Consider the following 13,235-nt stretch of genomic DNA (forward strand, 5'->3'; position numbering starts at 1 on the left):
TAACATAACTTACATTTCCAAATAGGCAGTTAGAAACTGAGATGTGTTGTGCTGATGTTGAACCACCAGATGTCAGTAGAGAGCCCTTTCGTCCTTTATTTGCTGGCTCCGTTTTCTTCTTTTACATCTTCTCTTTTTAGTTTGAGTCCTAGAAGACTCAGCTATCTGACTCAAGACTCAACTTTTTTTTCGTCATACCTGGAAGTTATTGATCAATTGTTTGTAATCAAATCATATTTGATCACCAATAAAGCTGCAGCCACACAGAGTTCTACAAATGGTGAGTGCTGTTACTCTTTTGACCTTCATCACTCTTTGTTTAATCACTGCATTCAATTTGTCTTCATTCCTTACAATATTCACAGTTTTTATGTTAAATAACTCGTATAAATTAAGTAGGGATTTCTCAACATAGTTTATCGGGTATGTTTAGATGTTTAGATATCTTTCCATTTGTGAATGTCATGGCTGAGAGGGGAACAGCTAACAACGGTTGTGTTAAACATCAGAAATTGATTTTTTCTAAACTTTCAAGTGTTTCTCTTTTGATTTAAAGTTCTAAGGAAGAATGCAGTCAATCAGACTGTTTTCAGCTTCTATTAACAATAAATCAACAATAATAACAATAAGTCATCGTTAATGCATTCAGTGATAGAAACAGAACATAAAGACCAGAAACAAAACGATGATTGGTCAAGTTACATTCCCTGTCTTACTTTCACTTTCCTGATTCCCTCTCATAGGCAGCGACCTGGTGTGATGAATTTCAAACTTAATGTGCATTTTAAAAAAACCCTCAAATACTAATATTTGGATAGTCAAAACAAAATCGAACATTTAGTACATTCGTATTGAAATATTAGTGCTTATTAATGTGCTTATTATAGGTAGTAGCACAGTGTAGTACATCAGTATTATACTGGTGTTGCATCTATATGTGGTAAACATAAATATCAAACCATCAAACATTATTTCACTGTTAGGATAATAATATGGCTTATATAATTCTTTTTTTTATTTGTAATGTAATCCACCAAAAACTGAAGGAAGGAAATTTTCTTTCGATTTCCGTCTGTAAGCAAAGAGGAAAAAGCCAAAATGATGCCAAATTAGTTGTTTTGCTTCATTTATACATTTTAACTTACATTTACACGTTAATTTGTTTCATTTAAATATTAGATTTTTATTTATGACTTTTTAAAAATTTTACAAAATATATGTCCAAATTTCAAAATGACCATCAGCATTATGGCTTCAAGCACATAAAACTCATCAGTATTAAACTGTCTTCTTAAGTCAGACTTTGTTTGATGCCATTTTGTCAGATTTAGTTTTGTTGTAGTTTTTCTGTTTTTGATTGCTCTGTATTTGGCACACTGACTCTACCAAGGGTATGGAACAAAATCCACGGCCCCCTTTGCTCAAAGAGCTGATTTTAAGTTGTACTGGCTGTCAGTTTTTATGGTTTGATTTTGTGTTTAGCCTCTTAACGTTCACCACGTCACCGGTGGCCCATCGAGGGTGATGGTTCTTTTTGTTGCAACAATCCCACAGTTTATAGGGACATTTGCTGAAATTACAGGATGTTACCTTTGACATACAGTTGTACTTTCATTTCAGCATTAACATTTTAAAAAGGGGTGAAATTAATTCACCCTCCCTCTCCCCCTCACCCCTACACTTAACCCTTAACCTTAACCCTGGACAGGACATCAGTGATGTCATGTGCGTGAAGAGTAACTTGGTGCTGAAGCCTCATTTTAACGACAGCTGAACTTGATTGTGTCTAACAGCTTCAAATGCTGCTCTCAGAGCTCAGTGGGAATCAGTGAGATTGAATTACGTCAGCCACTCCGTTTGACTGTTGTGTGACAATTGCTTCGTCCCTCCGCTGGCCTCTGCGGGTGGGAACCTGATAGCGTCTGTCCAGCCTCCCGTCCAGCCTCTCATCCAGGGAGGCGACTTCCTCCAGTAGAAATTTATGAGGTTCCTCGTGGTATTTCTGGAGCCTGATGACCCATTGGTCTGAAGTAGCTCTGCTACCATAAAAAGGGCTGGCTTTCCTGCTGAGCCAGCACTTTATAGCCTATATACTCTGTTTAATCTTTACTGTTTGAGACTTAGCTGTGTCTCCCTCCCTGTTCTTCTTCCTCGTCTTGCTTAGTAGGTGAGAATTTCTCCTATAGCTTCACTCACTGTCAGGGAACAATACAGGGAGGGCTGCTCAAGAGGTGGGGGGTCCGGGCATTCTGGAGAGGCTTTTTAAGCACGAAGGACTAATTTTTTTGTTTTTAAAGATGTTGCTGCAGCTGTGACCTCTGACCTCTGATGTTGTGTTTAGAGAGAGAGAGAAGGAGCAGTTAGCTGGAGCTGACACTTACGATGGCTATTCAGACAGCGGACGATACTGGACATGCAGACGGGTTAAATGTGGATTTTGGTGTTGCAGAGCTTTTATTGATGTTTGCTTTGCAGCTTGCACGCTGTTGACGAAACTGTCAAGATTTGAGGCTTGAAGCAATGTTCGAAGATGCGTTTGTTTTACCACTTTAGCTTAAATCTGCACACAGAGTTGGTTGGAGTTTTTGGATATTATAGACCTGCCATTCCTCAAATCATTTAGAGATCACATCAAATCCAGATAGATCATATAGATCATACCATCATGAAAAAAATTGAGAAAATGGTTTTATTTAGAGGTGAAGAAGAGTCGTTTCCTGCACGTTCTGCTGACCAAGTTTAAGGAATGTGTGTTTTTCTATAATCAGTCCTAAATGATTTGAGTCTTTCTATGCATCTTTGAGCTAAATTAGTGACTCTTAGCTCACAGGACTCAGTTTGTGTCTTTTAGGTTGGGCTGTGAAAGTGAGGATTTGTATTTTGATGATGGATGCAGACTTTATTTTTAAAAAAGCCTCATTCTCCAGATGGTGACCTGGGCACACACTTTGGTGCCTGGCATGGCTGCAGGATGTTGAAATCTGTTAGCTGCTCTCACCGTGCACTCGCTGCCACACTCGGTTCATCTGCCGGTGACATTTAGTGCTCAGATCGTTGGCTCGCTCCAACAACTTAAATTCCAGGCAGAAATGTCTTCAGAGGGGACAACTGTCGAGCGCTCCTGGGTGCCTGACCCCTCCTGTCCAAAATTAGCTGGTTTGTGGCAGTGTGATTTTCCATGATAGTAAAGCGCATCGTGTTTCTCGCTGGAGGTCAAAGGGCACCCAATCAATAACAGGTGTGTCCAGCTGAGCTGTGAGTCAGGCAGAGTCAAGGTTCTGTTACTTTTCACTCCTCGCATTTGACTAACGAGTGTTTTCTGTCTCTGCAGGGTGTGAAGATCACAAACAGCCAAAATGACTGAGTGAGTACAATTTTACTTTTTTCATTTTCTCCTTATTTGCTTGCCTTCCACCTTTTTTCCAAGCCTTCTTCTGTGTTTTTCCTCCTTCTCCTTCCTCTTCTTCTTTACCTCCTTTTGTCTCTCCCCCATCTTCTTCTTCTTTTCTTACTCCTGCTTCTGGTTCACCTTCTTTAAGATGATTGCACATGAAGCACTTATCAGTGGGAGTGAGAGGTGCTGACAGGTGGATTTGTATTGTCAGGTTTGCTGTGTGGCAGACGGGTTTAGGACCAAAACACAGAACTCCACAGACAAAATGTAAACTCCAAAAGCAGCTTTATTGCAGAACCTCAGAAATTAGCCACGAAACACACGAGGCACACAGCTTAAGGGAGAACATGACAAAAGGGAAGGGACGACTGAGACAATAAATACACACAGAGGATAACGAGGGAACAAGCCAACTGAACATGACACACACAGGACAAGGGACTATCAAAATAAAACAGGAACTACCTAACAGTGAGACCTGGACAAAGACATATGAGCTTGACACAGAAACACAAGCGAAGCGGAAAAAACGAGGGACAAATAAACCAGTCTGAAACCAAGAAATGCTGCAGTACCACCAGAACATGTGAAACCAGAACACAAACAGCTCTAAGACAAACTCTAGGTCAGCTGCTCGCACTTGGAACTGAAACCAGCACCGAATAATGTGACAAAGATGATCACAATTAAAAGCTAAAGAAAACTCAAAACAAACCCCCAACCCTGGGTCAGCGATCCATGACATCTATAGCTTCGCGCAGAAGCCGATTTTGTAGACATAGAAAGGTGTTGCGTAAAATAAGGAACTGAATTACCAAAATGCAGAAAAATTACAGTCGGTCATTTCAGCTCTGAAGGTAATTTTCTAATCTCTGTCTCACAGGGGAAAGAAAATGACGTCCAGCCGCAGGCATCATCTGAAGGTGAGGCTTAAACCTTTTGTTTTCTAAAACCTTTGAATTTTTGGAGGCTCTCTCTTCACTTTGCATGTTTTCGTCTTCCTGCAGAGTTTGATGCTGCACATCGCCGCCAACTGGCTCGAGCAGGAGAAGACAGACATCGCAGCAGCGAAGGAGGCCTACTTGGCTGAGAACTGCCCACCTTCTGACCTCAGCGGAGACCTGGCTGCCCTTACGGTTAGAACGAAACTGTGTCATATGCTTACACTTTCTTATGACCACAAGAAAACATCGGGGCGTTTTCCTCATTGTAGTGGAGCAGGTTGCAAAAAGTTGAGTTTAGGACATCAGAGGAAGGTGAAACATTTGTGTTATGAGCTGGTTAAATCTTACATTCCATTACATGTCCGTGATTAAAAAGCTATGAATATTTTCTAAGCAGTTATGTGACCTTATTTTACATTTAGCTGAAATTCATAATTTTCAAAATAAAAGTATTTTAATGCAATGTACTGATGCCAACCATTTATTTCTTACAAATTCATGTTTTAGCTAGAAACCACATCTATGAGGTAAAAGAGAAATAAACATGAAATATATATAAAATAGAGGAATTCAGATAAATACCTCCAAAGTGAACATCCATGCTGACTGCTAATGAAAAGCGTTCGTTCTGCACTTTAAAAGGACGCCTGCAAGAAGCTCCACGCCGCCATTGACAAGATCGATGAGTCGAGATACGACACCGAGATCAAAGTGCAGAAAGCCGACAAAGAGGTGAGAGTTTGAGCGAGATTATGGAAAACTCACTTTACTTTTAGATGTTTTTAATCTTAATGTCATCGTGTGTGCATGCTTTATTTCCAGATCTAGTTCCTTTGATCGTTCTCGACTGGGTAGGTGTAGATTTCAGTGCTAAATATCAGAATCAGAGGCTCTAACACTACTGAGTGACGACTGTGTCGACAGTCAGCAGGTCTTTTTTAATCAAAAAGTATGAATTGGAACTATTATAATGCATGTTGAGAGGCAGCTGGATAAGTATGAAAGAGCTGGAAGGAAAAAGGAGGCGTAGGTTTGATATGAGGGCATTTTTGATTTTCATAAAAGTCTGAAACTCAGTTAACTGTGTGCTGCTGGAACATGTTTCATGTGTTTAAAATGGTTTTTATATTCCTAGCTGCTAAATCAGTTCAGGACTGTAGGGGGCAGACGTCTGTCCCAGTTTTCATAGGTGATAGTTACAACCAGGACAGGTTGGCAGGCCATCACAGAGAGACACACAACCATTCACACTCACGTGAACGGTTCACAGCAGCTTAGAAACCTGGATGTCTTTGGAGTGTGGGAGGAAGCCGGAGTACCTGCGGATCTGACTGGCTGCTTTTCCAGCTTTTAACGAACGATTCTCGACCTCCAGATTGAGGATCTGAAGCTGAAGGTGATTGAGCTGGCCGGTGTGAAGAAGCCTGCCCTGAAGAAAGTGCGCATGTCTGCAGACGCCATGCTGCAGGCTCTGCTGGGCTCCAAACACAAGGTGACCATGGACCTGAGGGCCAACCTGAAGCAGGTCAAGAAGGAGGTGAAAGAGGAGGTGAGACACGAGGCTTTCACAGCAAGGAAATCGGCTTGTTTCATCATCACTGTGTCCTACTGCAACAACTTCAGGATTCAGTTTAACTCACTGGACCGAATTCATCGAAAGAAACAGAGCGTAGCCACGTGTTAGGAACTAATCTGAGGTGAACGCTGATTCAGCAGGTTTGCAGAGCTTCTCTCCGTCATTATCACGCGTCACGTTTGGCCCAGCAGCTCGATACAGTGGATCTGGAGTGATCTCATTATTTGAATAAAACAATTTAATTATTCTCTAAATTTAAATGATTTCTCTCTCTTCTCTAAAACTGTAAATCAGATTTCTGCTACACAAAATGAAATAAATAAATAAAACGACAGTTTTACAATGCACATAAAAAATGATCATCAGCAGTGAAGTTAGGCATGACATGCGAACCGTTATAGAGATGAAAATTAAAACATAGAGGCCTAAACATTCAAATATTGTACAAGTTAGTGTTTCTCTTAAACTACATTTATTTATTTTCATTTTTATTTGTTGCACATGTTTTCATCTATGCACAGCTATCATTTGGGAGAAGACTGCATTGAGTCAGGCAAGCCTCAGGCACAAGTGTAAATGGTTATGGCTCTGTTATTATAGTTTTGGATTTTCTAATTAGTTTTATTTATTTATTTTGTTTGTTTTTTAATTTTATTTTGAAGTCAGTTTAGTTTCATTTAGTTTCCAGATCAGTTTAGTTTTTATTGTTTGAACATATTTTGCTTTTTTTCAGTTACTTCAACCAAGGAGGTTAAACGTTATAGGTTCAAGCATAAAATATAAAAAATATAAAATGTTTGGTCTCAGTTTGAGGTGTTGACGAGTTCTCCTCATTCTTTCCAGCCTGCAGACGTTGGCGACTGGCGTAAAAACATCGAGGACAAGGCCGACAGGAAGAAGATGTTCGAGAGCTCCTAAAAGCCGCCTGGATCGGCGGAGATGGTGGAGGTCGGCGGGGGCGTTTAAGACTGAGGTCTGAGTGACTGAAGGTGTCTCTGGGTCTCGTCTGGACCCTCAGGGACAAAAGTTCAGACAGTTTCTTGATGATTTTTTGGCTGTTTTTTGTCACGCTGTCACCCCTGCGCGTCAGAGAGACTGAACCAAAACAAAGTGAATTTAACTTCGTCTGCAGTTGAAACATCTGGCAGAGAAACGTCAGTTCAAAATGTACAGCTTTTCATGGAATCGTTAGCAATAAAAGTTTTGAAATATGGATTAATTTGTTGCTACTTGTATCCACTTAGTAACAGTTTAATGCCCTTCAAATTGATTCCTTAACATTTTCACACTGACACTTTAAAGAAATTCGATTTTTGACAAATTTATTAGAAAAAAAACATTTAGAGGACCTGAGCTCGTTCTGAAAGAGGAAAACTCATTTTCAGCTGAGAGAAGAGATTCTCCGACATGACTTTTCCAGTCTGCAGCATAAAAACTATAAAACTGATAGTTAAGAGAGCAAACAATGAAACCTATATAAATGATACTTCTTTTAAAAAAGTAATTACATTTCTAAATGCACAATAACATTTACAAAAGTTCAAGCAGTTTTTGCTGTTGAACCCAAAACATCATGTTTTCAGAGAGCAAGCAAAAAAAAAATCCTTTTTAGATATTTTCCACACAAAGAAGCAACGATTCAACCTTCTCGTCTTTCTAGTTTTCAAACAGTTTCTACATGTAAAGAAAAAACATCTGATTCCAAACAGTTTAAACTTTAGACTATTGAGATTATTAAAGTAAGTTCATCTTACCCTGTTGCAAGTAAAAAATCATGTTGCAGAAATGTTCACATGTTGGAAGCATTTCCATGTTTTTATTTTTAAACTATGTTAGCGTAGCTTTGTGTAATTTGTGGCTCAAAATAATCCTTCTTTAAATTAAGCTGGGCTTGGTGTAGCCCCTCATTTTAGGAACTTTCTTCTGAGTGGCTGTGAATCTCAAACAAAAGCTTTGATCAGCAGGTGGGCGGTGCTTATTTGGTCAAAGGGAGAACTTTGTGATGACCCTGTTAGGGCTAGCCAAGCTTAATGACATCATTCGGAGCCAATAATAGACACTTGTTTTGTAAACCCGGGTGTTTAGAGGAATCTGCAGCCTAAACTTTAAAACACATACACTGTCCTCGTTATTTGAAATTTTGGCCACTTTTCATAGAAAAATTCAAATTAAATAATTAAACAAAAGACATAAAACAGTAAAGAAGGAAACACATAATAATTTAACGTTGGGTTTTACAGGAAAGCTGAAGATTTCCATTTGTTGTGATGCTGCAGGGCTTAAAATGCTCCTTTTGAGTTAAAGATCAAAACATATATTAAATCTGTCCGAAGCCTTCTGAAGACATAAAACGTGTTCTGTTCATTCTCCTTTAAGTTTATTCCATATACACAAACACAGCATGGAGGCATGAAGGGTTCTCACAGGGAGGGCGTTTTGCAGAGCAGGGCTGGGCCGGGTGTATTTCAGGAGCTCGCAGGCCTATTGGTCTGCCTGGGAATCCATTTCCATAAAGAGGATCTGGGCAATTTGCTGAGGCATCGCAAACCACCATATATACCTATTTCATTTTTCACTGTCTGTGGCTTTGGCAGTGTCTCCTTTTCTTCCACCAAGTGTGTCCTGTCCTCTTCTTCCTCCTCTCAATAGGTGAGAAATCTTCCTTACTTTATCTTTTTTCTTTTTCTAATATCTCCAGCATCTTTGAGCTTCTCTGAGAGCAGCATCTTCTATTTTATCAGATAGAATAAAAAGATGCTGCATGCAGCCACGTCTCAAAACGACTGTGTTTTGAAAAGACATGATTTAAAGCAGGATTACAGCTCTGACTGTTCCTCACTCAATCCAAGTGGCTTCTTTACATTTGTTGGTGACATTTGACCTTTTTCTGTCAAACCTAAATTTATATGACGTGTTCAGCTGCTCTGCCTCAGTCTTGTCAAAGACCTGATTTCAGCTGTTTTGCCTCAAATTGTTCATCGACTTTTTGGATGTGCGTACAACAGAAATATGAGCTGATCAGAAGGCCTGGAATTACAAAAATCTGATTCTGGTTTGGTAAATATTTTCTGGTTCCCTGAAAATGTTTATGTATAAAGTTAAAAACTGAACAACACTTGAATCATTAATTAATCTTATATATGTATATATACCCTGCCTAAACAAACAAACAAAAAAAGATGTCTAACCTAATCTTCTAATCAAAAAGTGACATTAATTGGTCATGAAGACATGCTATCAGAGTGCCTCAGAGACACTATGGATAGTTACTAAAGGTTAGCTACTGTCAGCTAGTTCATGATGTCATGTTAGTTAATGATATTCCACTGGAGATTTTTTCAAATTAATCCTTCACTCGATCACGTGTAAACCGCAGAGACGTGACACACGATCCCGGCCAGCCCAGTTTAGTTCAGTTGACGTCGCTGCTCTTCAGCTGTGGCCTCAGATCGCGTTACGGCACAAATATTCCCGTCTATCCATCTCCATCACAGCAGCAGAACATGCTGATCTCAGAGAACCTCACACTGATTATCTGAACATCTCTGGTGTTCAGCAGGGCTCAGAAAGACCTCAACGTTTCCTCCAGTCACTCAGTTTTATGTTTGTCTTACTGCAGGTTGTGAACCCGAAAAACCGCCAAGATGTCTGAGTAAGTGCGAAGAACATCCTGTCTGATTGATGCACACTATACCTCATTTATATATGCACCGAAATCTGTCTCCTTTTAAAGATGCTCCCTTTAAATGTTTAATATCTGGATCCAAAAAAGATGTGAATTAGAAAAATGTAACCTTTACAACTATTAATGATCACAACTTCCTCTCAAACAGGAAAAAGATGACTTCCAGCCGCAGGCATCATCTCAAGGTAAATAAGGATTATGAAAAAAAATTGAGTTCTTCTGCTGCTGAGTATGTTTGAGTGCAGACCATTAAACACGAGACTGGTTGATGATGATTTCTGTCCTGCAGAGCTTGATCCTGCAGATTGCTATGAACTGGATCGAGCAGGAGAAAAAGGAAACCGAGACGGCCAAACAGGCCTACATGGCCGAGCACTGTTCTCCTCCAGACATGAGCGGAGACCAGGCCGCCCTGATGGTGAGAGAGACATCAGGGTTTATCCGAGAAAAAAGAAAGAATAAAAAAGAATAAAATGTTTCTTTTAGTAGTTCAGGAAACAATCAGCTACTATAATAGCCTATTCATTTAATTAATTAATTTATGCTGTTTATTACTGTATTTATTTCATTATGTTGTTGTTTTGAGTAGAAACATGACTGTTATTATTATTTTGGCATTTAAGTGCCACCATAATGCAGCATGGAAACTGGACACTTAAAGGATGCTAATGAAATGAGAAGCTAGCCTGAACTTTGCTGCTGTAATTCATCATAAACATAAATTACCTGAAAGTGTTAAGTGAAGCACCGAGTGACCTGCTAACATTAGCACTCCTCTGCCAGAGGAATGTACATCCTTTAGCACCTAGCTGCTTTGATCGGCATGGCTAGCAACGCGGTAACTTGCATGTCTCTTCCCGTCTTGTGTACTTTTAGAAGCAAAAGTAGTTTAAAACTTTATATGAGCTTGAAACAAATGATTTACTCACTGGTTTTGTTACTTTAACAGCACTTTTGATATAAAAAGGGAAGGCCGTATAACTCTAAAGCTGTGGGAAGATCATCTTCTGGGGTTTCTTTATGCATCAACAGGAACTCTGCAAGAAGCTTCACGCCGCCATCGACAAGATCGATGATGAGCGGTACGATGCCGAAGCCAAGGTGCAAAAGGCTGACAAAGAGGTAATCTTCCTCTGGGAGCATAACAGGATTAGAGTGGCCTCTAAAAAGTAAAGAAGGGTAAATATAACACTTTCTTTCTGTGCATAGATTGAAGACCTGAAGATCAAAGTTGTGGACCTGATAGGAGTGAAGAAGCCTGCCCTGAAGAAAGTGCGTATGTCTGCTGACACCATGCTGCAGGCTCTGCTGGGCTCCAAACACAAGGTGACCATGGACCTGAGGGCCAACCTGAAGCAGGTCAAGAAAGAGGTCAAGGAGGAGGTGAGTTCACAGACAGAGGGTGGTTTTGTCAGGATAAATCGACGTTTGCACTTTTAGTTCCAGCAGTGATGGATTTTTATTCTTTCTTTACATTACTGAGTTTACTGATGTGGTGCCAGTAAACCTGTTTTAATATCTATGAAGCAGCTTATCATCAATGTGATGACCTTACACTATCAGAATATTATATATAATGTTCTCCAAAGTTTTGGCATTCATGACAAAATAATTCTGACGTGCACAAAAAAATAGTTGGTGACTTGGACGCTAAAGCGTCACGCGGTTAGACGATACACCGTGGCCTTTGAATTCCAGGCTGAGATTATATTGCAGATTTCAAACATAAATCAATTTTTACACAGCCAAAAATAATATGCACACCCAGGGAAACTTGGTGGCAATCTGGAAGAGAACATTTTTGGACTTCTGATCAGAAACTAGCACTGGAGCCTTGTATCCCACACATTTGCTCACAGATGAAATTAAAAAGCATTTTTTTCTTAATTTCTCTTAAATCTGTAATTAACAACTGAATCATATTTGGTCCACAAGTTTTTGGAGGACGTTTTGGAGACTTCTGCATCTTTTGTGTGTTTTTTTTCCTGAAAAACTTGAATAAATCTCACAGTTTGTGTTGCAAAGTAAAACTCATTCAGGAAATTAATATTTTTTTTTTTTAAATTATTAGGAGTAGCATAATAAAGACTGCTTTTTCAAAAAAACTTAATTCCTGTCAATTATTTCATCAGTCAGTCTTTACAGTATTACAGAATTTTTCTACTTCTAGAAACATAAAGTCACATGTAAGGCATGTAAGGGCTGGTTTTCCATGTGTCAGCTGTCAAAGTGCAGAAATCAGCTGATTAAGTTCAATCACCTCTCTTTTTAATAAAACTAAGATGTCTAAATTCCCGGTTTGTTTGGACTAACTCGCTGCTTCCTGTCCTCTGCAGCCTACAGAAGCGGTGGGTGACTGGCGTAAGAACATTGAGGACAAAGCTGACAGGAAGAAGATGTTCGAGGCCTCCTAAATGTTTCGCTGCTCTGCTTTGTTTTTCTGTTTACATGAACTCCATGTGTCCTATTTGTGCTGGTGGAAGAGCGCGTTTGCTTTATGTCACACAGGTCTGAAGAGCAGGTTAGCAAATCTGAGAGGCGGGGAGTTGAATTTACCTGAGGGTTGTTATTTTGCACTTTGTCGTAGTCTGGAGGGAGGGGAAGGTTCACACACCAACACCAAGTCTTCAACTCCACACAGTCGGGGAAACAATCGCACACAATGTTCATTATACACAATAAAATCACGTGTCAGAGACAATCATGCTGTTTTTGTCCTTTTTTTGCCCAACTTTCATCATCATCATATTTACAGGATCACTGTAGAGGCTGAAGTTTAAATCTTTGTCTGAATCTGTTTTAAAGCTTTTACCATGATGCCAGGAAGAAACTCTGATTCCCACCTTTATGTCTTATCTTTGTTATCCAACCTAAATGTCCTCAAATTAAAATGAATTCTTAAAACAAGCCTACTCTATACATGATCAAATAAATCTTGGTTCAAATGGTAACTAATCTGCACAATCTGATTTTTACCAAAGATTTGAGCTTTTTCTTCATAAATCTATGAAGTTTTAATTGCTATGAGGTTGTATTTTATTGTTTTTATGAAATAAGTTGTGGAATAATTCAGATTCCGTACAGTCAGAATAGGACACCTAAGTTTGGTTTTTAGATTTCTCACCAGTGCTGCTAAATGCAACCGTTGCTCTCTGTTGTGTAATTTATGAACCATTAATGCATCTATCATATTTTCATGGTGCACTGTAATTGTATGAGCACAGTTTTTTATTTAAAAAAATAATAATGGGAAGAGGTTTTGGTTTATATTAGCTGCAGTTTATTTGTTGAGTGTTTAGATTTCCAGCATCAGGTCCATCAGTACCAGCAATTTGTTTTCTGTCTTTGTCCTTGAACGTTTTGAACTTCTTCAGACATTTGTTGGATCGTTTTGAATCACCTCATTTTCTGATGTGATTCAAATCTTTTGTGAAGCTAAATTGAGGAGAAGTGTTACATTTAAATAACCATAAGGGTCAAACAGTGAAAGAAAAACAGCATCAAAGATCTAGATTTCTGCATTCAGCACCAAGGCTTATAAGACAAAAGTGTGAAATATGGATTTCTAGAGCAGACCTTCTTGACAGCATTAAACACTAGCAGCACTATCTCAACCAACTGCATGAGTCTGGAATT

The 13,235-nt window shown here is 39.3% G+C and overlaps 2 protein-coding genes across 5 annotated transcripts; both read left to right on the forward strand.

Annotated features, from left to right (window-relative positions):
* The first annotated feature begins 123 nt into the window (after nucleotides 1-123).
* Nucleotides 124-7,129, forward strand: LOC113025104 (troponin I, fast skeletal muscle-like). 4 transcript variants are annotated; one of them, XM_080303378.1, is made up of 7 exons: nucleotides 124-280; nucleotides 3,332-3,364; nucleotides 4,278-4,317; nucleotides 4,402-4,530; nucleotides 4,981-5,070; nucleotides 5,714-5,887; nucleotides 6,758-7,129. In XM_080303378.1, exons 2-7 carry the CDS (start codon nucleotides 3,357-3,359, stop codon nucleotides 6,830-6,832), a joined length of 516 nt encoding a protein of 171 aa, XP_080159504.1. In that variant the 5' UTR covers nucleotides 124-280; nucleotides 3,332-3,356; the 3' UTR covers nucleotides 6,833-7,129. The 4 variants fall into 4 exon arrangements, with proteins under 4 accessions (XP_080159504.1, XP_026028300.1, XP_026028301.1 ...); XM_026172515.2 differs by lacking the exon at nucleotides 124-280 and adding an exon at nucleotides 1,964-2,167; XM_026172516.2 differs by lacking the exon at nucleotides 124-280 and adding an exon at nucleotides 1,995-2,163.
* A 1,175-nt stretch (nucleotides 7,130-8,304) lies between these two features.
* LOC113025103 (troponin I, fast skeletal muscle-like) lies at nucleotides 8,305-12,300 on the forward strand. The gene is made up of 7 exons (XM_026172514.2): nucleotides 8,305-8,563; nucleotides 9,534-9,566; nucleotides 9,748-9,784; nucleotides 9,889-10,017; nucleotides 10,632-10,721; nucleotides 10,809-10,982; nucleotides 11,936-12,300. Exons 2-7 carry the CDS (start codon nucleotides 9,559-9,561, stop codon nucleotides 12,011-12,013), a joined length of 516 nt encoding a protein of 171 aa, XP_026028299.1. The 5' UTR covers nucleotides 8,305-8,563; nucleotides 9,534-9,558; the 3' UTR covers nucleotides 12,014-12,300.
* The last annotated feature ends 935 nt before the right edge of the window (nucleotides 12,301-13,235 follow it).

This window comes from Astatotilapia calliptera, chromosome 7 (genome assembly GCF_964374335.1).
Source record: "Astatotilapia calliptera chromosome 7, fAstCal68.1, whole genome shotgun sequence".
Classification (NCBI taxonomy): domain Eukaryota; kingdom Metazoa; phylum Chordata; class Actinopteri; order Cichliformes; family Cichlidae; genus Astatotilapia; species Astatotilapia calliptera.